The 23798-nt window shown below is 39.6% G+C and overlaps 1 protein-coding gene across 1 annotated transcript in view; it reads right to left on the bottom strand.

Annotated features, from left to right (window-relative positions):
• Positions 1-23798, bottom strand: part of ANKFN1 (ankyrin repeat and fibronectin type III domain containing 1) — a 106182-nt gene that overhangs the window by 48149 nt on the left and 34235 nt on the right. Inside the window, exons 5-7 of the mRNA XM_015817224.2 lie at positions 20923-21020; positions 16390-16480; positions 7900-8007 (exon numbers count right to left, since the gene is read on the bottom strand). Of these exons, the coding sequence (XP_015672710.2) occupies positions 7900-8007; positions 16390-16480; positions 20923-21020 (297 nt within the window). The remainder of the gene's footprint in view (positions 1-7899; positions 8008-16389; positions 16481-20922; positions 21021-23798) is intronic.

The raw sequence follows: 23798 nt of genomic DNA, 5'->3' as shown, positions 1-23798 counted from the left end.
TGGGGTCCCGACCCACAGGTTGAGAACCACTGCTGTAAGAGATCATAAGGTTTCCTCTAATATCCAGTGGAGAAGCAGGAAAAAAATGGGCCATTCTGGCGAGCCACCTGCAGCCTGCAGGTTAGGGGTTGCCTAGCTTAAGTCCTCTACTGTGGATAATGAGTGAATGGGCATCAATGAATTGGATTTAAAGGCTATTGAGAACCAAACCTTCTTCTATGTTTGAACAGAGCACTCTACTTAACAATGAATGCTCTTCCAATATACAGTGGTACCTTGGTACTCATCGTTAATGTGCAATGAGTACCTAAAACGATGAATACCAAACAAAATTTTCCCATAAGGAATAATATTATAGTGAGTCACAAGGCAGCTGACACTGAGAAGTTCTAGCTTGTGTGTTGAGTACTGGGACAACATTTTCATATCAAAATGTGTTGAGTACTAAATTCAACAAGTTTCAAAGCAGTTGAGTACCAAGGTACAACATGCAACAAACTTATTGATGTTCTGCACAATATAATCCCATAATACACTAAGAGTAGACCAGTTTGTGCCAATTAAATGTACTTCTTGCTTTGAAGGAGGCTGCTGTCCAAAGAGTTGTTGCAGTCAGGTATCATATTAAGTTTAAGAAACTACCTAGAAACTATTTAATTACTGTAAATTATTAAATTTATAGTACATTATTAAGATTGTTGTTGCTGTCATTACATTGAGAATGTTTGCCTTTTTCCGAATAAATAAGAAGAGCTGGTACTATTCAAATGTTTTTATGGACTGGCTTTGGAATTAGCTGTCCAGCATTTCACTGGATAAGGAAAGCATTCTCTGGTCTCCTTAGGTTGTCACATGGATCCATGTAACTACAAAAAAAATATTTGAAATTAATCATGAAAGGAGAAGAAGAGAACTTTTTTTAAAAAAAATCCAAGGTTTTAGATCCCCACAAAATGCCAAGCAACCTGCACTAGCTGAAACACACTTACATTACTTCTGAAGACAAATGGATGACTTTGTTGCTTGCAATCCTCAATCGGTTGATTTCTGTGTCTGTATGTGCCATATTAAACTTAGGGGGGGGCGAAGACCATATCTAAGGCTACTAATATACAAAGAGCAAGTTCCAAAGGAACAGCTGAGCTACAGATAGTCCTCGACTTACAACAGTTCATTTAGTGACTGTTAGAAGTTACAACAGCACTGAAAAAAGTGACACGACCATTATCTCATACTTATGATCACGGCAGCATACCCACGGTCATTTGAATAAAATTCAGATACTTGGCAATTGACTCATATTTATGACAGTCGCAGTGTCCCAGGGTCATGTGATCACCTTTTGTGACCTTCTGACAAGCAAAGTCAATGGGGGAAGCCAGATTCACTTAATAACCAGGTTAGTAATTTAATAATTGCAGTGATTCACCTAACAACTGGTGGCAAGAAAGGTCATAAGATGGGACAAAACTCACTTAGCAAATGTCTCAGCAACAGAAATTTTGGGCTCAATTGTGGTCGTAAGTCAAGGACCACCTGTATTTACAAGCACTTCTGAAAATGCTGATGTCCCAATATAGTTGTTTTTTCTCCCAGATTAGTTTTTAAAATCAATATCTCATCAGGTCATCTTTATATAGATATGTTCTTTTGACTTTCTGTCTGTAGCTAGAAATTATAGGTTGGCGAAGAGGCGTCTTTCTCTGTTAGTGATTCCTGGTTCCTCATTGTCTATAGTGTAGGTAAAAACTACAATTTCTATATGCATCACTTTTTTCCCCCCAGAGGACAAACAATGCTTTTGGCTTAATGTTCCGACAAATGAAACTCTTCAAAAGAACTTCGAGGCATTGTTTACCTTAAAGAATCTTTATTCGAGTAGCATAGCATCGGCATGTACATAGCAAAGCCAAAATCTGAATTCCCCTCTCCTGAGCACATAGTATCAAGCACAATTCCCTCTCTAATTAACAATCATAAATCACATTCTCCAATTAGTTTGAAATGCAGGCTCTCCCTCCAGTTCTCCAGCCCGGCCAATTCTTATCATCTCTTATTTCAAAAACCTTGATTCTCACACTGGTTACAGTATTGTTATGTCTAACTAAACTCCCATGCACATACCTCCTCCCCCACCCAGTATCATCTAATTCTAACTCTCATTCTAAGAGTAAAACATAAGAAGGAAAATGGCTGCATCTCCATATGTTGTCAAAGCAAGAACATCCGATGTTAGCAGCTGACACCTATAGTGAAAGGTCTACCATCACTAATTGTAGAACTAGATAAGAAAAAAAATAATATTTTTTTTTCCAGCTCTATCTGTCCATCCATTCACCTCCCCATATATTTATGTATTTTAAATACATTTAAATTTTATTTACTAAATTTTACTAAAATTAAATAAGCCTGCTCATAAGAACCAACAAAGAACTATATAGTTTGTATCTAAGTTATCTGAAGGCAGGAGATGAAAGGCCGTTTGCTGAAGAAAAGTGACAGGAGAGAGAGGTGTTTAAGCCTTCTGTCATCAACCAATTCTCTCTTGCAAATACGCTGAGGTTATTTTAAAACTTTTTTCCCCCCTACGGCTTGGTCTGGAGGCTACTATAGAGGAAGAAAATTGGAAGCTCTTTTGTTTGTCAATTTTCTCCTACATATCTTCTCCAGCTACAAATCTATATTATTAGAGCAGAGGGTGTATCTTTGAATCCTATAAAATCTCTCTCTCTCTCTCTCTCTCTCTCTCTCTCTCTCTCTCTCTCTCTCTCTCTCTCTCTCTCTCTCACACACACACACACACACACACACACACACACACACAATTGGAGGAGCAGCCAACACAAGGAAGCAAATGAGACCAGGATTAAAAGTAAATTTGATTTCAAACTAATTAAAATGAGAGCTTATTGTGTTTTCCATGTATTTAATGTCCTCCTTTTGTCCTATTAAAAATTAGCCTGGAGGGCTCCTTTGGGAGGGGCTGCTAGGGCTGCTGTCATCTTTGATCATCCCACAGATATTAAGGTACCTAGGGAGCCCCACTCTCTGCTTGTGAAGAAGCTGGTCTAAGATTTCCATTTCTATCTGGAACACTTATTTTACTCTCGGAAGGAAAAGGTTAAGTGGCTTTTTAAAAAATAGTTTGCCGTACACTACAAGATCTTTGAAGCTTCCTTAGGCAATTCATGCATTGCCCTTTTCAAGTGGCATCCCAGGGTTATCCTGGAAATAAAAACTGCAGATAGTAGATCTCAGGTTTCAACTGGGACCGGGACTGCCATCCTTAAGCAATATGATTGGTTAACAATGGCATATATGCAATGACATATCACTGCATCACTTAATGATGACAATTCCAGCAGTCCCAGTTGACATTGTTAACCCCAGCATGCATGGGTCATTAATTGGGAAGTGGTAGGAGTCCCAAGGTAAGGAGTGTAGGGTTGCCAGGGAAGTTCTGCAGAGGCTGGAAAAAGCTGGACAAGGCTGGCACAGGCTAAGCATGAGTGGAGTGAGGCTAGAGTAAGGCTGTGCAGGCTGTGTGTGACCACAGGAAGGCCAGGTTGTGTGGATGGTGTGGTACAAGTGTAGGAAGGACAGGAATGGATGGTGTGGCACAGTGCAAGTACAGGAAGGCCGAAGGGACACACCAAAGCAACTTGAAAATTTCCCTGCTGACTTCCCCATTGACTTTGTGGGAAACCAGCAGGGAAGATTATAAATGATGTCATGGGAAGATGCTGCAACCATGCAATTGTAAGTGCGAGTCGGTTGCCAAGCACCTGAATTGTGAAAATGTAACCGTGGGAACGTTGTAACATCCAGATGTTTGAGGACTGGTTGTAAGTACTATTCATTCAGTGCTGTCGCAACTTTGAATGATCAATGAACAGATGGCCGATAACCAAGGACCGTTATATTGGGTATTACTCCCTCAAACATTGCTACTGTTAGTTTAATATGTGTGTGTGTCTGTTTGTGTGTGTTGTGTGTGAGAAATATCACTTCTTCAAGATGTTATATTTTCTTCCAGAAATCAGGCTCTGTCTCTATATAATCCCACATATATCCACCTATAGGAGCTACAGGGAACCCACAACTTAAGCCTGGAATTACACTTGTAAGTCGAGGCACCCACAAGACTAGAAGTAAATTTCTGGCTTTTTTTTATCATTAAGTGCACTGTGCTCTTAAATGCTCTTAATTTTATCATTAAGGGCTCTGTTCTGGGCCCAGTGCTCTTCAACATCTTCATCAATGATTTGGACAAGGGGATAGATGGGAAACTCATCAAATTTGCAGATGACACCAAGCTGGCAGGAATAGCCAACACTCCAGAAGATAGGCTTAAGATACAGAAGGATCTTGACAGACTTGAACATTGGGCGCTATCTAACAAAATGAAATTCAATGGTGAAAAAAGTACGGTTCTACATTTAGGCAAGAAAAATCAAATGCACAGGTATAGTATAGGTGGTACCTTGCTCAATAGTAGTAACTGTGAGAGGGACCTCGGAGTCCTAGTGGACAATCACTTAAATATTAGCCTGCAGTATGCTGCAGCTGCCAAAAAAGCCAACACAGTGCTAAGCTGCATTAACAGAGGGATAGAATCAAGATCACGTGAAGTGTTAATACCACTTTACACTGCCTTGGTAAGGCCACACTTGGAATACTGCATCCAGTTTGGGTCACCACGATGTAAAAAAGATGTTGAGACTCTAGAAAGAGTACAGAGAAGAGCAACAAAGATGACCGGGGACTGGAGGTTAAAAGATATAAGGACGGTTGCTGGAACTGGATATGTCTAGTTTAACGAAGAGAAGGACGAGGGGGGACACAATAGCAGTGTTCCAATATCTCAGGGGCTTCCACAAAGAAGAGGGAGTCAGGCTATTCTCCAAAGCACCTGAAGACAGGACAAGAAGCAATGGATGGAAACTAACCAAAGAGAGAAACAACCTAGAACTAAGGAGAAACTTCCTGATAGTCAGAACAATTAATCAGTGGAACAACCTGCCTCCAGAAGCGGTGAATGTTCCAACACTGGATGTTTTAAGGAAGAGACTGGACAGCCATTTGTCTGAAATGGTATGGGGTTTCCTACCTGAGCAGGGAGTTGGACTAGAAGACCTCCAAGGTCCCTTCCAACTTTATTGTTGTTGTTGTTAAGTGAACAATGTGACCATTAAGTGAAGGCAGCAACCATTAAGCAAAACCATTAATTTAACTGGGTGTTTTTTGCAGAAATCAATCTGGGTCAGTCACCGAGCATTTGGAATCATGTTGGAGCCCATCCTCAAGGAACTTCTCTCTCTCACCAGAATATGTTTTTTGCCAGAAACTGGCAGAAAATGCTGGGAATCAGCAAAAAAAACCCTCATCGTGAATCACAGACAGATGACCACACAAATCAGTGATAAGCAGTAAAGCTAACCTGCCCAACCCATGGTCATGTGCCCGTGGGGGGGGACACAACCACGTATGATAGCCCATCTTTATGATCTAAAGCACCCATTCTGTCGCCATCGTAACTTTGAACAGTCATAACACAATTGGTCATTAAACAAGAATGACCTGTACTGTTCCACATTCCAAATGTATTATCCAGACCATTTTCTCCTCGTTATTATTTAATATTTAGTCAATTTATACTGCACTTTTCTGCTAAGATAGCAAAAATAATTTTGTTTATTGATGACAGGATGATGATGATAATAACCCACTTATTCAGGCAATGTTGCTAGTCCTTTTCAAAAGGCATGTTCTTCTCGCATGGATGTTACCATAGTTACAAAAATGGGAACATCAGACTTTTGATCTGAAGTCGGAACTGTTGCGTAGCAGCATACAAAAGAGTCAAGTCTTCACCCTGTGACTTTAGCCTTGGAATTTATTTTGTCCTTACAGTGCGTCAATAAACTCCAAGAATTTCGATTCACCTGCAGATTATGACGATGCAGAGGAACAATTCATGTTGAGGTTGCTCAGTTTCCAATTGGTAATAATCCAAATAAGCTCTAGGAGGCAGCATCTACAAAACTGTTTCATTGATCAGACCATTGATTAGGCAGAGAAATAGGAGTAGCCTATTTGAACAGAACAGATGGAACAGAAAAGTAGCACAGTGGGAAACAAGATAGTATTTGGAAGGGACTCAAGCAGGCCCTTTTCTGATTTTATTGGGATTTAAGGGTGGGGGGAAGCACAAGGAGGCTTGCAAAATTCTGCTCCTGCATCCTATCTTTGCTAAGGTATAATTCAATTCTTCCAATGTTTCTTGATCTGGTCTACCCTGAAGGGCTGACATCATTTTGACAAGCTGCATTGTGCTGATTCTCTAGAGGTAACCCCCTATTTAGAGAATATAGAATAACACAGTTGGAAGGGACCTTGGAGGCCTTCTAGTCCAACCTCCTTGCTCAAGGAGAAGACTCTATACCAGGGGTAGGCAACCTTGGCTCTTTTATGACCCGTGGGCTTCAACTCCCAGAATTCCTGAGCCAGCCATGCTGAGGGGAAAGGGAGAGGTTTCCAAGCTGAGCCATGCTGGCTCAGGAATTCTGGGAGTTGAAGTCCACGAGTCATAAAAGAGCCAAGGTTGCCCTTGCCTGCTCTATACCATTCTGAACAAATGACTGTCCTATCTCTTCTTAAAAACCTCCAAAGCATCCACAACTTCTGAAAGCAATCCGTTCCACTGATCAATTATTCTCACTGTCAGGAATTTTTTCCTTAGTTCTAGATTGCTTCTCTCTGTGATAACTTTCCATCTGTTACTTCCATGACATACAGCAGCAATACTGTGTGGTCATGTGGTCAGCTCCAGACTGCTGGAGAAGTGAAGAAACTTTTTTTTTTTGCAAAAGGCCTACTGCTACTATAAACAGATTAAACTTTGAAAAGTTTCAACCAATGTGAAAGGCGTTCCTTTCCCATCTCACCCATTTTTGTAAACGTTCGCATAGTCCCTATCTATTCCTTTCCTGAAAACTGTCCTAGCAACGTAGGTATTTGAATGTCTAGGATTTTTGAGGATAGAAGTCCCATGAAGTATTTGTATCCCACTAATTCCTGTTAGCTTGTGTGTGTAGATCAGTGTCACTCAACCTGGGCAACTCTAAGATGTGTGGATTGAACTCCCAGAATTCTCCAGGTAGCCTGCAGAATTCTTGGAGTTGAAGTTCACACATCTTAATCTACATCAGGGTTGAGGAATCCTGGTGTAGATTATGAATCTTGGTGCTTAATGATTCACAAGAACATTCAGCATAAATGGCACACTCATTAGAAGGACTGAGTGAAATTAAAGTCATGGCTTTGGAAGCTCCTTCCCATGATTGAGAGGAGGAGGGTTGGAATATGCAGCAACATGGGAAAGCCATTTTATTTGTGATCCAGTTGGGCTGCCTTTTTCTTGCAGATTGTAGGAGTTTGGTAAAACCGCAGATTTTATTGAATTTGCAGAATACAGCGATTTTCTCATTTGTCCAGGAGATGGCTTAAAGCAAAGCATCATTTCCAACATTTTCTGTTACCCCTTCTTGCAAACTAGCAAGGAAGGATTTCGACATTTTAAATGCTTTTCATTTATGGGACTGGGAGAGAAAGAGAGAGAGAGAAAGCAAAAGGGGGTGCGACGAGGTGGGGCTGGGTGGGTTAGAGAAGGAGGGAGGAGAGTACTTTGGCGAAAGCTTGTTTTCAAATGTTTGCTATGTTGCCACTTGGGGGAAGCCAGAGCGAGATAGTCTGCTAAAGTGATTCCAGATGGGCCAATATTAATATCTCTCCTTTCCAGATGAGTGGGAAGGTATAACCCAGATAGAAGGCTGCTAAAATTACAGACGCCACGGAGGCCTCGCCTGGTGCCCTTCCCGATGGATATTTCACTCTTACCTCGGCAACTGTAGCTCGGTCGAGACGCTCTAACCTGCTGCAGCAAACGTTCCAGGGCTTCAATCTGCCCCCGGTGCTTAGGCTCTCTGCCATCACAGTCTTTCCAGTCTGGTAAACAAAAGAAACAAACGGGATGAACGTCGAGCAAAGGGGAGAGCGGTGGCCCTGCTCCCCTGTCTGCTGGCTGCCGAGAGAACTAGAGCCCAGGGCCCGGGGCCCCTGATTTTAATGTTTGCCCTTGATCAGGCCCTGGGTGTAAAATGCAAATGGCTACCGGCCAGCTTGCTTTACTATCCCTTGCTAAGTTCAAAGAAATTCTCTCTCTAAGGAAGAGAGGTTTTTGGAATTATATTGGGGGGGGGGGGATCACTACAGCATGAGCTGAGAATGGGGAAATTCCCCTAACATTTTTCTACCCGGTCGTGAAGGGAGTGAGTTGTTTTAGATAATCCTCTTTTTCTCTGCCATGGCTAGAAGGCAAAAATAAGCTGCCAAGGATAAAGCCCATCTCATGTACGCTAGTTTAAGGTGTTGAACTAGAACTGGGGAGGCTGGATTCAAATTCACACATTCAGCTCTGGGAGTCTTCAGAGTGACTTTGGACCAACCTCCTTGCCAAGAGGTGAGCAATCCAACAACATCCCATCTCATTTGTGGCCTCTGAATCACCCCAAGATTACACTGTTGGAATGCAGTGAGAAAATGACCAATTTTAGTAGTGCAATTTCTACTTCGTTTTGACGTTTGAGGGAGATTTTAGGAGAAAGAGCAGAAGTCTTTGCAAGAAACACTTCCATTCTCATACTCTTGGCCTCGTAGCCCAACCCCAGACCGACCCAGTCTTTTCACCCTTCCCTTTTTGATGACATCATTATGATGATGCTGGGCCTTTTCTGGCCAATCAACAGGTCCAGAGGCCAAGTGGCAGCTCCTAATTTAGAAGAAACTATTTATCCCAATCTTAGCCAGAACGGTTTCTCATGGTTGTTTTAAAGATGAATTGGCTGAAGGGAATGTTAAGTAGGCTGTATCGAGCTCCCGGTGAAAAAGTGACATAGTAATTTAATTAAGAAACATACCAAATATTAAAAAGAACAATCTTTTATAAGACTTGTCGCTCAGGTAATATTTTTGGAGAAATTGGGAAATGACTTATAAATATCACGTGAGTTAGAGGATTGCAATCTGTTGTTGAAATTATAACTAGTCCAGTCATCTGGGTTCCCTCAAAATGCTCCTCTTCAGAACAAGGTATGCACAGGCATATACCTCGCTTTATTGCATTTGGTTTTATTTTGCTTTGCAGATATTGCAATTTTTACAAGACCTTCCACCAGCAAAGAGATTACAACTCGCTGCAGGTTCAGATGATAATTAACATTTTTTTTTTAGCAATAAAGTATTTTTTAATTAAAGTATGTACATTGCTGTTTAGCTATAATGCTATTGCACATTTAATAGGTTACCATATTGTAAACATAACTTTTAAGTGCACTGGGAAACCAAAAAATCATGTCAGAAAGGATAACAACAACAACAACAACAACAACAACAACAACAACAACAACAACAACAATAATAATAATAATAATAATAATAATAATAATAATAATAATAATAATAATAATAATAATAATAATATGTGACAATACTTTTAACACCCATCAAACAACATCTTGGGAGGTTGGGAAGGATTTGATAGGTGAGAGCAGAATCCATCACCCTTTGGCAAACAACTATTTCCAAGCTCCAGTTGCAAAACGGTTCATCTAAGGGGCTAGATACATTCAGGGTAACCACCTTTTTGTAATATAATGGCTGCATACACACCAACAACTGAAGCCAAATAAAACCTTTCAAATCAGTGGAAAAATTGAAATATAACTCTTGCAAGCAATAATTTATAAACCAAGTAGACCCATTTTCTTTGAGTTGGCCTCACTTAATAAGTTTTATTTGGCTGATTTGTGCATCTGTATCAGAACATTCATTTTATTTGTATCAGAACATTTGTCAGAGGATATAAAATCATTAGAGAATTTGTATATATTAATAGATCAAGTGAAGTGTAATAAGGTTAAGTGTTCATGACATGTTAATTAACATAGCAGCGACAATCTATTTGTTTTCCCATCAACACTGATCTGTGAATAGTTGTGGTTTTCATATATTATATTGCATGCTTAAAATCTTTATTACAAAAAAAATCACTGTCTCTTGATATCAATATTAACATTTTTCTCTACACCCACTTGAATGGCATGTACCCTGCCAACTATGGTTAATACATCATGCTCTTTATTCCAATAGTGTAATCTTTCCAGTCCAGAAAAGCTTATATAGTAGTAGCAGTACATTTTTGATTCCTCTGAAGCCTGAGCTTGCTTGTTTATTTATCTGAAGAATTTATAGTTTCCGTCAAGGCAGCAAATAGAGGGTTAAAACCCAAATGAGCAGCATAATATTAAAGATAATACTCCAAACCAAGTGACATAACATATGTGTGAGCTCTATAAATAATCCTATTTCTAATTCTGAGATCAAAACTAAACAAATTAACCAATAGGGCTCATTCAATCTAGCTGTTCTTCCCGTCTTTGGGGTCAGGAGGTTGACCCCCAAAACTGGGAGGAATAGCCAGAAATGTAATGCTGTGCATAAAGCCAACAGCATTAGGGCCATTTGGATCTTTGGGGGGGAAGCCATAGGGCAGAAGTTGTGATAAGAAAGGCACAACTCTTGGGTCACAGAAAATTACCCTGAGTAATGTAATGGACCTGAAGAATGACAACCCTGCCATTGTTGGTGGCACAAGCAGAGACAATCAACATAATGGCTCCACAAATAAGCTGGCCCTCTGTGCTATTTATTGGTGAGGGCCCACCAGACTTATTGGTGATAACAAACACTTTGTATTGCATCTAGATGCTGACAGGAAGCCAATGCAATGCACACAGCATAGGTTTTATGTCGAAGTGTTATGAAATGCCACAAACTGCCCATGCCATGCATTCTGGACCAGTTGCAACTTCCAGAGGCTCTTTAAGATAAGCCCTATATATGGCATATTAGAGTAAACCAATTGTGAGGGAAGTAAGACATGAATTACCATAAGTAGGGCCTCTCAGTCCAAACATGGAAGCAATAGGTGCACAAGGTGAACTTGTGCAAAAGCCCTTATAGCCATGGTCTTCATCAGGAACCATGAATCCAGGAGGACCCAGCTACATGCAAACTTTGGGTGAACCTTGCTCAAAGCCAGAGATAGAAAGTTCCCAAATCTGCGTGGGGAAGGGTTCAAAACTCACAGTTGCTCTCTTTTGACAGGATTGAGCTAAAATTTATTCTTCCCCATTCAGACCTCTACAGCCTCCAGGCACTGGAGTAGAACCTCAACAGCATCCCCCTGGATGGCAGAGGCAATGTCATCATATTGGGTATCATCATATTTATGTCTCACGCTGTGTTCACAGATGTCTTTTGCAAACCCTGAAAAGCAGGAGCCCTGGGCTCAATCTCTCTCTCTCCATTCTATCAACACCAATGTTCAAAAGGACAAATCCTCAGCCATGTTGCTGTTCCATCAGCCAGTCCTACGTACTTGCTTTCCAGAAAAATAAAAGTTGAAGGCAGAACTGTCTTTGTGCATTACCTTTATTCAAAACTTCTGTTTAGCTTGCTGATATCAAACTGTTAATGAGCAAAGGCCTATCTTGGAAGCAAAGTATAGATAACAAATTCAGGCAAAGTCCTTGAATTGTTAACTTGGCTCAAGTTAAGAGTTAAAAAGGCAAAACACAAACTTTGGGTAGATCCCCCTGAATATTGTGGCAAATGCTTTCCAGATGGTTTTAAGTTTTCTCTATATGCTTATACTGGTAGTTCTCGTTTAATGACATTAACTGGGACTGAAAACATATGGGATTGTAAGTTAAAAAAACAACAACCACGTGACTTCACTGCTTAGTAACAGCAGCTTAAACAAAGACTGTGTGGATCTTTATATGACTGTGATTTCCAATTTCCTGCATGCTTCCCCTGCTTGAGTTGCTTGTGGGAAGCCCGCAAGGAAAGTTGCAAACAGCAATCACATGGCCACAGATATGCTGAAATGGCCATAAGTACAAGGTCTGGTTGTAACTATCACTCATTCAGTGCCATTATAATGGTCGCTGAACAAATGGTCAGTAAACGAGAAGCATCTGTATAACATGAAGAGCTTTACCAATAATCAACTCTCTTAAGACCAAATACTATGGCTTTACACATGAAGTACAACACCATACAGGAAGAGCTGAATACAGAAGGAATGTATCATCTTCATCAATCTCTTCCCTCTCCAGCTGCACTCTGAAGTCTGTATTGGCATGCAGTTAGATTGACTCTTAAGTCTTAAAATTCAGAATCTGGCATGTATATCAAAGCTTGCTACCTGGTGCCTAGTACATTATTTCCTTATTTTGCTTTTTTGAAGTTTTTTTTTGTTAAAGTCTCACTAAAAAAGAATACCTTCTGTGTTTTAATGAACTTGGTCTCTGAAGTCCATCAGATCCCACAGCAGGCTTCTATTCTGATTGTTTGTTGTGTGATTTACTCATGGAATACCCTGGTTTTCAGTAATCATTTCAACTGGAAGTGAGAAGAGGGTGTATTGTTAGATCTTAACCTGACGTCAACTGGAATTAGCTATGAACAAAGGAACTGGAACCATTGCAACTTCCATCCCTAGTCCCTGGAGTTGGGGTTCAGAAAGACATATGACTGATGATGTTGAAAGAGAAGTCAAGGAGGGCCAGGATGCAGTAGCCCCATTCTGAGCCTAGATGAAGTTACAAAACAAGCATAATCGAAGCTATATCCAGGTCTGAATCCTGACTGAAAAGAGTCCAGATAATCCATTCCCTCCAGGGCTCTTTGGATGTGCAAGCAGATCATCTTCTCAACAACTTTGTTAAAAAAGGGAAGGTTGGAGACTAGACAGAAATTGTCCAGTTCCATTGAGTCAAATGATGGTCTCTTGAGGAGAGGGCAGATAATTGCCTCTCCAGAGCAGACCGATGAACTTCCACTTACAAGGAAACATTGAACAGACTGACCCAACTGTATATGCCTTGTCCAATGGGGGAGAAGGGGGGGAAACATGTACTAAGTCACAGGTAGTCAGAATCACAGCTGCAAGGATCAGCTGATCCATGTCATCAGGACTAACAGGGTCAAACTCTGTCTTGAATCATCTTGATCTGCAAGATAACTGAATGAAAGCAAAATTCCCCTGAAGCAGAGAAAATCGGAATCTGAATCTTTCTTAAGCTTTGTTAGTTTTTTTAAAAAAATTATACAGAAATCAATGTTACAATATTTCTATAAAAAGTGTCAGACATTAATTGCCAGCTTTGTGATTTCAGTATATCCCACATCCCAGATTATCCTACTCCTTCTGAGCTTAAAGGTTGATTTTAAATGTGAATACCACTCTTGAAACAGCACATTTCACTACTTTATATCACCATGGAGAGGTCTATGCTGATGTTAGACAATGCTTGGCTGTCTTGTCCCACCTCCCAGCTCTCAGTATTCCAGTGTGGTCAATGAATATCAGAACAGGGGAAAGGACTCTAAACACAGCAAAACAAAAGACAAAGGATTTGTGTTTCAATGATAAGCAAGAGGTTAGCTGAATAAGTTAGTTGTTTCAGGGATAAGCGAGGGGTTATTTATTTCTGGCCAATGAGTCCTGATTGCTATACTGGTTCTCTACGAAGACAAGTAAAGATGCCCATTTCTGTTGCATCCTCATATCTTCACAAATCAAAATAGCCTCCTACATTTTTACTGTAGAATCAGAAAGCTGGATTTTCAGAAAGGCTGGTAATCTACAGATAGTCATATTTTCGGCTGATTTTCCCATCACAAAGCTTTGGGATGAGAGTTGCTGAATGTTGACCTATGCTAGAGTTCACCAGGTTTTGTTGACTTTCTATTTTGCTGGCATCTCTAAAAACTGGACAGTTACAGTACTGGATGTTTGTTTATAAAATACAAGAAGACATTCAGGTCCTTTCATCTTAGCTACTAGATTCTCTGTATTCCCGTTTTTGCACAATGTGATTCTGGTGCCAGTCAAACAACAACAATAAACCTTCAACTCTCTGTATGTGTGTCTGTGTCGGTGTGTGTGTAGATAGTTAGCTCCTGCATCTATCGTCCTGCAATTTGTACATACATTGTATCCTTCTGAAAATTTGTGGTTCCAACATGCAAGATGTTCACATCTTTTAGCAGTAAGATGCACTGTTCCCACAATTTCCCTCCTTCTACAGGTAGTCCTTGACTTATGGCTACAATTGAGCCCAACATTTATGCTGCTAAGCAAGACATTTGTTAAGTGAATTTTGCCCCATTTTACAACCTTTCTTGCCATAGTTGTTAAGTGAACTATTGCAATTGTTAGGTTAGTAACACAGTTGTTAAGTGAATCTAGCTTCCCCATTGACGTTGCTAGTCAGAAGGTCACAAAAGGTGGTCACGTGACCCCGGAACTCTGCAACTGTCATAAATATGAGTCAGTTTCCAAGTGTTTGAATTTTGGTTACGATGGGGATGTTGCAACGGTCGTAAGTGTGAAAAATGGTCATAAATCACTTTTTTTCAGTACCATTGTAACTTTGAACAGTCACTAAACAAACTGTTGTAAGTCGAGGATTACCTGTATTGCTCTCCTTTATGCAATATGATTTTCTTGTCAACTGAGCAAAAACCAAAAATGGGAAAAAACAAAACAGTCTTGAACTGCAGGAAAGAACCAGCAGGGACACTGAAGCTACTGGAGGACACACAGGGGACTGAGAAGTAAACTAAAGCAATAAACGACACATGTGAAAAATACACTACGATCTACCAATCGTGTGAAACCAGAAAAATAATATGGTAAATGGAGAAAACCACTTCAGGATTCTACTCTACAAAGTCCCGAACTAAAATAGTTGCAGACGAATCGAAACTGTGAACGGCAATGCTGGAGAGAATATTTATGACACAAATAAATTGTTCTCATTGATTATGTATCAATAGTTCCCAACTACAATTTAGTAGACTTTCAGGCAGAATAAGAAATTATTCTAATGCCCGAATAAAAGATAGTGGGAACAAAGAAAGTCAGCATGGGCCCAATCAGTTTAAATAGTGAATCATAGTTCATAAACAGCAGGATGTCAGGAAGGAAGGAAGGACATGTCGCACAAAAATACATCTCTAGGCGTTTTTGTAATATTCTGATTTTTTTCTTCTTCAAATGTCAATTAGAACCTAATTACTGTTTAAAGAATGGACTGGTAATGCATAAAAGTCACCAGAGCATGCGTTTTTCTGTGTATTGTAGGATCGGATTAAAACTCCACCTCTTCAGCTCATTTTGTCACGATATCAAGTTTGCTTCCAATACTGTCCCAGATGAATCAACAGAGCGAAAACAATTCTTCTGCTTTGTCCTGCAATCCCTTTGCATCACCTTTTGCACAGGCCATAATGAAATGAGAAAAATCTTCTAATACCAATATTATGTTTGTTTCTCTCAACTACCAAATGTGATCACCAGTTTCTGAAGAACTCGGGATATTAACTGAAAGTTCTGAATTGGTTTAAAATTTCAGTTTATTTTGAAACTGATAATTATTCTTCTAGGTTCAGCAAATAGGGAATTTAAACGGGAAGGTTTTTTTTGTTTGAGACAGTTGCTTATTGAAAGTGGAGGAATGAAGGGGCTAACCAGGCAGGTAAACAGGTTTTTCTTATCTGTCCTAGAGGAGCCAAACATAATAAACCAAATCGGCTGACAGCATAAGCCATTTTTGTCCAACCTGTCCATTTTCTGAATGCCTTTTGTTTAATCCTTTCTCCCTACAGCCAAGGAAATCAGTGTTCACATGTGCATACATTTGTCGATGAAAGTTCTCAGTCATCTAGGTTGAGTTGTCTGGAAGTTGAGTCATGGCAACTGGTTACTTGGATAAGCAGCGAGACGTTTCAGGCCAAAAAAGAAAAGAAGTCCAGTTGCTATGATTCAACTTCCAGACATGTATATTCATTCATTTCCCTTCCCTCTTGCTTCTTTGTCTAACCTCTTCTCTTAATTTGGGGAAAAGGAAGGGGAAAGAGAGAGCGAGAGAGAGATAGACAGACAGAGACAGAGAGAGACACACACAGAGAGAGATACACACAGAGAGACAGAGAGATAGAAATAGGGAGAGAGAGAGTAGCCACTTTTAAACATGTCTCTTGCTAATAGCATCGTTTTATTAATTTTTTTACAAGGTGATTTTTTTTTAACAGCTAGAGAGTGAGTGAGAAAGAGAGAGAAAGAGAGAAAGAAAGAAAGAAAGAAAGAGAGAAAGAAAGAGAGAGAGAGAGAGAGAGAGAGAGAGAGAGAGAGAGAGAGAGAACAAGCACTGGTCATATAAGTGTAACATCAACACCAAAAGCATCTTAACCTACTAGAAGGAGAAGCACAGCAAGGTGAGGAAGTCTGAGGCTGTCCCCAGCCTTTCATGTTATGGGCGTACACTTGGACATAATACCTGTGGCCCTGTAAATGAAAAATAAAAGACAAAACTTCAAGTTTATATACATGGCCAAGGTACATTTTCTGAAGTCACAAAGTTATGCAGTGGCAAAGGTGAACGTAGTGATGAAAACACATTCCCTTCCCCTCCCCCAAGCTATTTATATTAGGATATGCCAATTTGGCCAGAGCTTCAACTCCTGTAATTCAGCAGAACAAACAGCATTTGAGGCATCTTGTGGTTGTTATCTAAGACAATTTCATGTCAGACAGGAGTGCCTTGATATCGGGCAGATATCCACTCCAATTGGGATTACCTCAGTGGTGGGATTCAGCCAGTTCGCACCAGTTCGACAGAACCGGTAGCTAATTTTTTGTTGCCCAGGCCCAGAATGGACTTCTGGAAGTGGCATCCACAAAGAGAACTGGTTGTTCACATATTTGAATCCCACCACTGGATTACCCAGCATGGTGGCAAATGAGGCCGAGGACAATCTGAGGAGGAGAAGAAAGAGAAGAAAAAGAAGGAGGAGGAGGAGAAGGAGGAGGAGGAGGAGGAGGAGGAGGAGGATCATGCAAGAATCAAAACCTGAGAAAAGGCAGAGAGAATGCTTTCTTTTTTTTTCTCTGCTCTTACTAGTTTCAGCCTCCTTTGCTTCTTACTGGACAATTCAAAAATACATGAGTTCTAAGTAGTTGTGGAGAAGACATTTAAACCTTTGTCTTCTCTGCTCTGTTACTGAGGAAAATGAGGGAAATAGTACAATACTGGCTTTGGGGGGAAAATGATCTGTGGGCATCTTCTACGGCAAATATAATTTTCAAAGAGAGCTTAGTCTGTAAACCACAGTAGCAAAAGAAAATATTAAAATCTCACTTCTGTCTGCTCTGATTGTGCTAAATATTGGCTTCTCATCTAGGGACACATTAGGTGCAAAATGCATTTCATATAATGTACTTTGGGCCAGAACATTCATCTATCCCTAAAAATTACCCACCTCAATTTTAACTGTTGTTCAGTTTTGCACCTTCCCTTTCACAAGTTTGTTTCTGTATTTTTTTTAATTAGTTTACAAAATCAGCAAAAAATGTTTGTATTTTCAGAGATTTTTGAATATTTTTTCCTTATACAAGCGCACACATTTGCAAGTACCTTCCCCTAATATATATAATTTCCCCTTAATTATGCTTGTTTTTGGGTGTCCTTGTCCTCAATCTTTCCATTTTGGGACTTATGATACATAACACAAAATTTTTTTAAAAAAGTTTTTCAGTATGTAGGGAGTAATAAGTTTGGGGAAGTGTAAATTGAAAAAATTATTAGCATTTACTTCCATTCTTATTCCACTTAAAATGTATAAGTTTGGTAGTGATTTGGAGTATATCCTCCAGAATCACAAATATCTCTTTTTTTCCCTAATTAGTCAAGAAAAAATTGAAATTAACCCACCTTGCTCTTTATCCCTGTCAAAATTTCTTTCATCCCCAAACCAACCCCTCTCATCAACTGTTCTTTCTTTGTTTAAATACTTAACTGCTGGGTATTCGGCACATCAATAGATCAGCTGAAGAGGGAAAATATTTTGGAAACTGAGAAATGTATAAGTAAATCTTGAAATTTTTCCTGGTTGATATTTTAATCTAAGCCAAGAGGACAATTAGGGAATGCCATTTCTCCCTTTATTTAGAGGGTAGCATCATAAACCCCCAAGGCTCATATCCAAACCAGGGATGTATACTTTTGAATACATCCAATCTTGTTTATGCAGGAGTGATGTCATATTCCAGCTGCTTTAAATGAATGAATGAATGAATCAACCCATCCAAGGTCCATTTACAGACAGGGAAATATTGGACTTACTTTTGAAAATGTACAGGGTGGCTGGGGCTTTGTGCTTTCTCTTTCTTTTAACAACAAAATAGTCAGTCCAGGAAGTCCTGCAAAGGAGAAGCAGCCTCTGTGAAAAACTCCAGACTGCTATGACAAGGTGGGGGTGTTTCTGCTGCTAAAAGAAAAACAAAGGCCTAGATCCCTAACCACCTTTTAAATTTTCAAAAGAAAAATAGACATTTCTTGGAGGAATGATGATCATCTGCCAAGCTTTGTTTTAACTAGAGTTTCCTTTCATCTGTCCTTAATCAGCACCAGGATATGATGAGATTTTTCTGGTATCTCTGCCTGTCAGAAGGAGACCCTCAGAGATCTGGAACCAAAGAGGGTGTATTGAAAGCTCAACTGCCAATGCACTTCACTTTGGAGATATAAACGATTGAACCTTCACAGTTTTAACACTCATCTTGGGTACTGCTTCACCACACTCCTCTCACAAACATTCATGTTATCTCTAAGGCCTAAGGAAAAAGCTCTATGATTTAATAATATTAATAATAATAGAGTTGGAAGGGACCTTGGAGGTCTTCTACTCCAACCCCATGCTCAGGTAGGAAACCTGATATACCATTTCAGACACATGGTTGTCAGCCTCTTCTTAAAAACTTCTAGTGTTAGAGCATTCACAACTTCTGGAGGCAGATTATTCCAGTGATTAACTAACTGGAAATGTCTAACTGTCAGGAAATGTCTCCTTAGTTCTAGGTTGCTTCTGCCCTTGATTAGTTTCCATCCATTGCTTTTTGTCCTGCCTTCAGGTGCTTTGGAGAATAGCTTGACTCCCTCCTCCTTATGGCAACCCCTGAAATATTGGAAGACTGCTATCATGTCACCCCTCGTCGGTGGTGGGATTCACTCAGTTCGCACCGGTTCTGCAGAACCAGTAGCTATTTTTTGGTGCCCAGGCCCAGAATGGACTTTTGGAAGCAGCATCCATGCAGAGAACCGGTTGTTCACATATATTTGAATCCGACAACTGCCCCTCGTCCTTCTCTTCATTAAACTAGACATACCCCATTCCAGCAACCATTCTTTATATGTTTTAGCCTCCAGTCTCCTAATCATCTTTGTTGCTCTTCTCTGTATTCTTTCTAGAGTCTCAACATCTTTTTTACACCGTGATGACCAAAACTGGATGCAATATTCCAAGGGTGGTCTTACCAATATGTTATAAAGTGATATTAATACTTCACATGATCTTGATTCTATCCCTCTGTTAATGCAGCCTAGCACTGTGTTGGCTTTTTTGGCAGCTGCAGCACACTGCTTGCTCATATTTAAGTGATTGTCCACTAGGACTCTGAGATCCATCTCACAATTACTACTACTGAGCGAGGTACCACCTATATACTATAACTGTGCATTTGGTTTTTCTTGCCTAAATGTAGAACCTTACTTTTTTCACCATTGAATTTCATTTTGTTAAATAGCGCCCAATGATGAAGTCTGTCAAGATCCTTCTGTATCTTAAGCCTGTCTTCTGGAGTGTTGGCTATTCCTGCCAGCTTGGTGTCATCTGCAAATTTGGTGCGTTCTCCCTCTATCCCCTCATCCAAATCATTGACTGGGTTACTAAATAATCTGGAGAGGAGTATTCGAGTATTCAAAGAGGTCAGTATTGCAGCTGCCCAACTGCTGGTTTGAAGGTGAAAACCTTTCTCACAGATATGGCCCTAAGTAATTACTTACTTGGCACAAATCCAATTTTGAAAACATCTTAAAAATAAGAGATTCAAACTTGGAATGTTAATATCATAATAAAATTTAATACAGGCAGCAACAATATAGTCCAAATTCTTAGTTCGTAAGCAGTTTTAAAATCAATAATGTTCCTGTCCTGATTCTGACTCTCTGGGATGTGCAATAGTATAAACGCATTATGAACTAAATGTTATCCTGATTGGAAGTATTGTAAACATTATAGGCTTGGAGATTATAAACATTTGTTTATTTAGCCACTTTGTAAGTGGAGAATGTACTTGATTTATTTTCTGGTAAATTCATTTCTGCTGCTGATAATGATGCTGTTCTATTTGCTTTTTTTTTTTTTTTTACTACCAACCAAATCCACACTCAGCTGTTTATGAAGGACCAACGTGGAGGTAAATGTGTTCACTCTCACCCGATTGTCTGTCGAGAGATCATCTGATTGCCCATCTTCCATCCACTTTTAATCTTTATAAAAACATACTTCTCCCCTTTTAAGTTAGTCCATCTAGTGACTTTTGTTTCCCCAACGAAGCAGTGAAGACAGAATTGTTATTTTAGCCATCAGACATGGAGTCAGAATTGAATCTCTCAAAGCCTTTGATCTGCCCTAAGATTAGCCCCCTGATCCATGGCATGGCCGGCTTTCAATCCACTCTTTTCTGATCTCTCCCGGCTAATATAGCAAACTCATACAAAAAGTGATGGGGCTTTCCTACTCTTTGGTGATTTGGGGATGCTGGATGCCAAGCAAAATGTGTTTAACAACTTGCCAGAGAAATGGCACAAAGCTGCTTCTCTCCATTAGAGATTTCTGCTAGCATTTGAGAAAAAAAAGGGCAACCTGAATTAACAACTTTTCATTTACCATTGTGAGGCCGGTAATAGTGCATCTCAAAGACTGAAGATTTTCCATTATGATTTCTCCAGCCAAAGGAGAAAAGTCTTCGGAACAGCTCCATTCCACTAGAAAACAAACCAAAAAGGTGAAGGTCAGATTGGCATGGGTTGCTTCAGAAGGAAGTCTGTAAATGCTAAAGCACTTTAAGGCAATTTTTTGCCTTCCAGTTTTCTTAGTCATTTTTATTATTTTTAATTTTAAAAATTGCACAATCTTATGCAATCTCCGTTGGCCTGGGCACAAGCCTAGTTGCAGTCAGTGGGATTTATATTTAAGATACTTCTGAGATTATACTATAAACTAAGCAATTAAAAACAGGAATACAAACTGCAGCTGTATCTAACAGATAAAATCTAACAGATAAAACCAGTGGTCTACGAGGAGAAAGCCTCAGACATGAAAGTAACTAAATTTTACCAGAATTGGGTAACTAATAAAGGAAAAATAAGTCCCGAGTATTAATTGGCTCCAGTTTCCAAGATACAGCTTCAGGTCAAAATTGCATCAAAATAATTCAAAATTATGAGGGAGGTTGTGGGATTACACTCTATAACTTTTCTACAAAATGTGATGTAGCAATGAGAATGATGCCACACCAATCATTATAAATTCATCTTTTCATTGATACCAATAACATAACTTTCCATTTATTGGTTTTTCATGTAACATTTTTATACTTTTTTACTCTGCAAAAGGTTCCACTGTTGTAATCTGGAGCCTAGTAGTTCTGCCTTACTCTTAGGCAATTCCAAATCCCTGACCAGGTCATTTAGTTCACTCTGTGAAACTAGATGCGGTTCAGGAGGAGCACACAGTGGGCTAAAGTTTGAGTCTGCTGACATTAGACGGCTCTGGATCAGCTGCATCCTGCTCATTGTCTTTCTCATCATCTGAGTCTAGAGATAGGATTCTGGTGGATCTGGGTACACCATGGGGTACAGGACGCAGTGCAGATGGAATGTTTGGATATTCCGTGGTCCGCTTATTCTTTCTTGAGATCCTTTTTGCAATTAGGGGAACCATGCAAAAATAGCAATTGCTACTATGATTGGTGGGTTCCCCCCACACCATTGGGACTGTGAAAGGCATGGATTTTTTCTGCTTGTTTAGCCAATGATGCAGATAAGTTGCACGTGTAATGCAACAATAATGAGGGGCCCAACCCTTGTCCTGATCCCCTATTTTGCATCCAAAATATAGGTGGTATGCCTTTTTTTTTTTATCACTGCTGTCACACTGCACTTTTGAGATGCAAATATAACTTCACCACAACTGTAGTAGAAGATATCTGCATTATTTACACAATTTTGAGACATCTTGGCTTCTGAGGGAAAATATCACGCAACTGCTCCTTGGAAATGTTAGGCAATGACACTTTTACAAGCCACCAGATGTAACTATATGATACATAGATCTAACCAAGACAAATGTGCCTTGTAATAAAAGAACAATAAATTACAGTTAGATAATAATATTTAGTCTCAAAATGAAGATAATTTTATACATTTCTATGTGGTACCATTTTCATTGTTCTACCATGCTTTGTCAAGAAATTATGAGACATCATGATCATTAGACACCTCCCTCCCTTGTAGGCAAATATACTCGCCTGTATATAAACCTTTATTGTGAAATGTCTTGAAACCTTTAACCAACCAGCACCTTTACCACCTGTTTTCTAATCCATCTAATCAAAATATGTAAGAATTAACACATTATATCTCAGAGGTCAATAATTTCCCAACATTTGTAGACCAGTGATATAAGAGAATAGGTTATATTTGTTGGACTTCATTTCTTATCATTATAGTTACCATTTTAGCTGGCAATACTGGGAGGTGGGAAAAGATGGAAGTGGAATCCAAGACATTTAAAGACTGGGAAATATTTGCTTGATACCTAATGTAGGCTTATCAGATTTGGGCTGCAAAAATTCAGATAACCACTAGAGCAAAGGGCTAAAGTTTTCTCTGCCATCATCTGGTAGCTTCCAAATTTCTACAGCTCAAATCTGGTATCACATCTAAAGAAAAAAAAACACAAGTTAAATCTAAATATGAATGGGAATGGAATTCCATGAGGCAGTACCACTGAGGAGGCCTCTTCTCTGAGAGATCCTTCATGTTGAATAAGTTCTATCTTCTCTTGTATTCTGGCCAAGAGCAGTGATACATTTCTTCTAACAGAATAACAGAGTTGGAAGGGACCTTGGAGGTCTTCTTCTCCAACCTCCTGCTCAAGCAGGAAACCTTATACCATTTCACACAAATGGTGGTCTAATCTCTTTTTAAAAACCTCCAGTGTTGGAGCACCCACAACTTCTGGAGGCAAGTCGTTCCACTGATTAATTGTTCTATATTATGCTTCCTATAGGTCTTTAGAACTAATACTCTCTTCCAAGAATTGGCCCTCTTCAAACCTACTGTGAGAAGTAATACACCCATGTTAAATAAATGTTAACTTTTCTCTGCTAATCTTGCATTCCCCAAGGCTTTAACAACATAAGTAGCAGACACTTTACAGAGAGCCACAGCACTATCTCCAGCCACCTCTATGAAAGGCTGTTAATCGCACATCTTGTTGGGGTTCTCTCTTTCCTATGTATAGCTGCCATTCATTATAACGTGCCTGTAAGTGTCATTATATTTGATGGCCTTTCACATTTTCCATTGTAAACCACAATTTTTCTGGGCTTTATAACATTTGCTGCATTAAATCACTTAAAAGCGAAGCTGGATATACAAACTGCCAAAACAGACAGGTTCCATTACAGTGCCAGCATAAATTGGAGAAGACCATCTTAGTTGTTTAATGTCAAACAAAAGGGATGTGCTGCCTTGTCA

This window comes from Protobothrops mucrosquamatus, unplaced genomic scaffold (assembly GCF_001527695.2).
Source record: "Protobothrops mucrosquamatus isolate PMUCROS unplaced genomic scaffold, P.Mucros_1.0 scaffold565, whole genome shotgun sequence".
NCBI classification, from domain to species: domain Eukaryota; kingdom Metazoa; phylum Chordata; class Lepidosauria; order Squamata; family Viperidae; genus Protobothrops; species Protobothrops mucrosquamatus.
The sequence above is the reverse complement of the archived record's forward strand: the minus strand, read 5'-3'. Positions and strand labels throughout refer to the sequence as shown.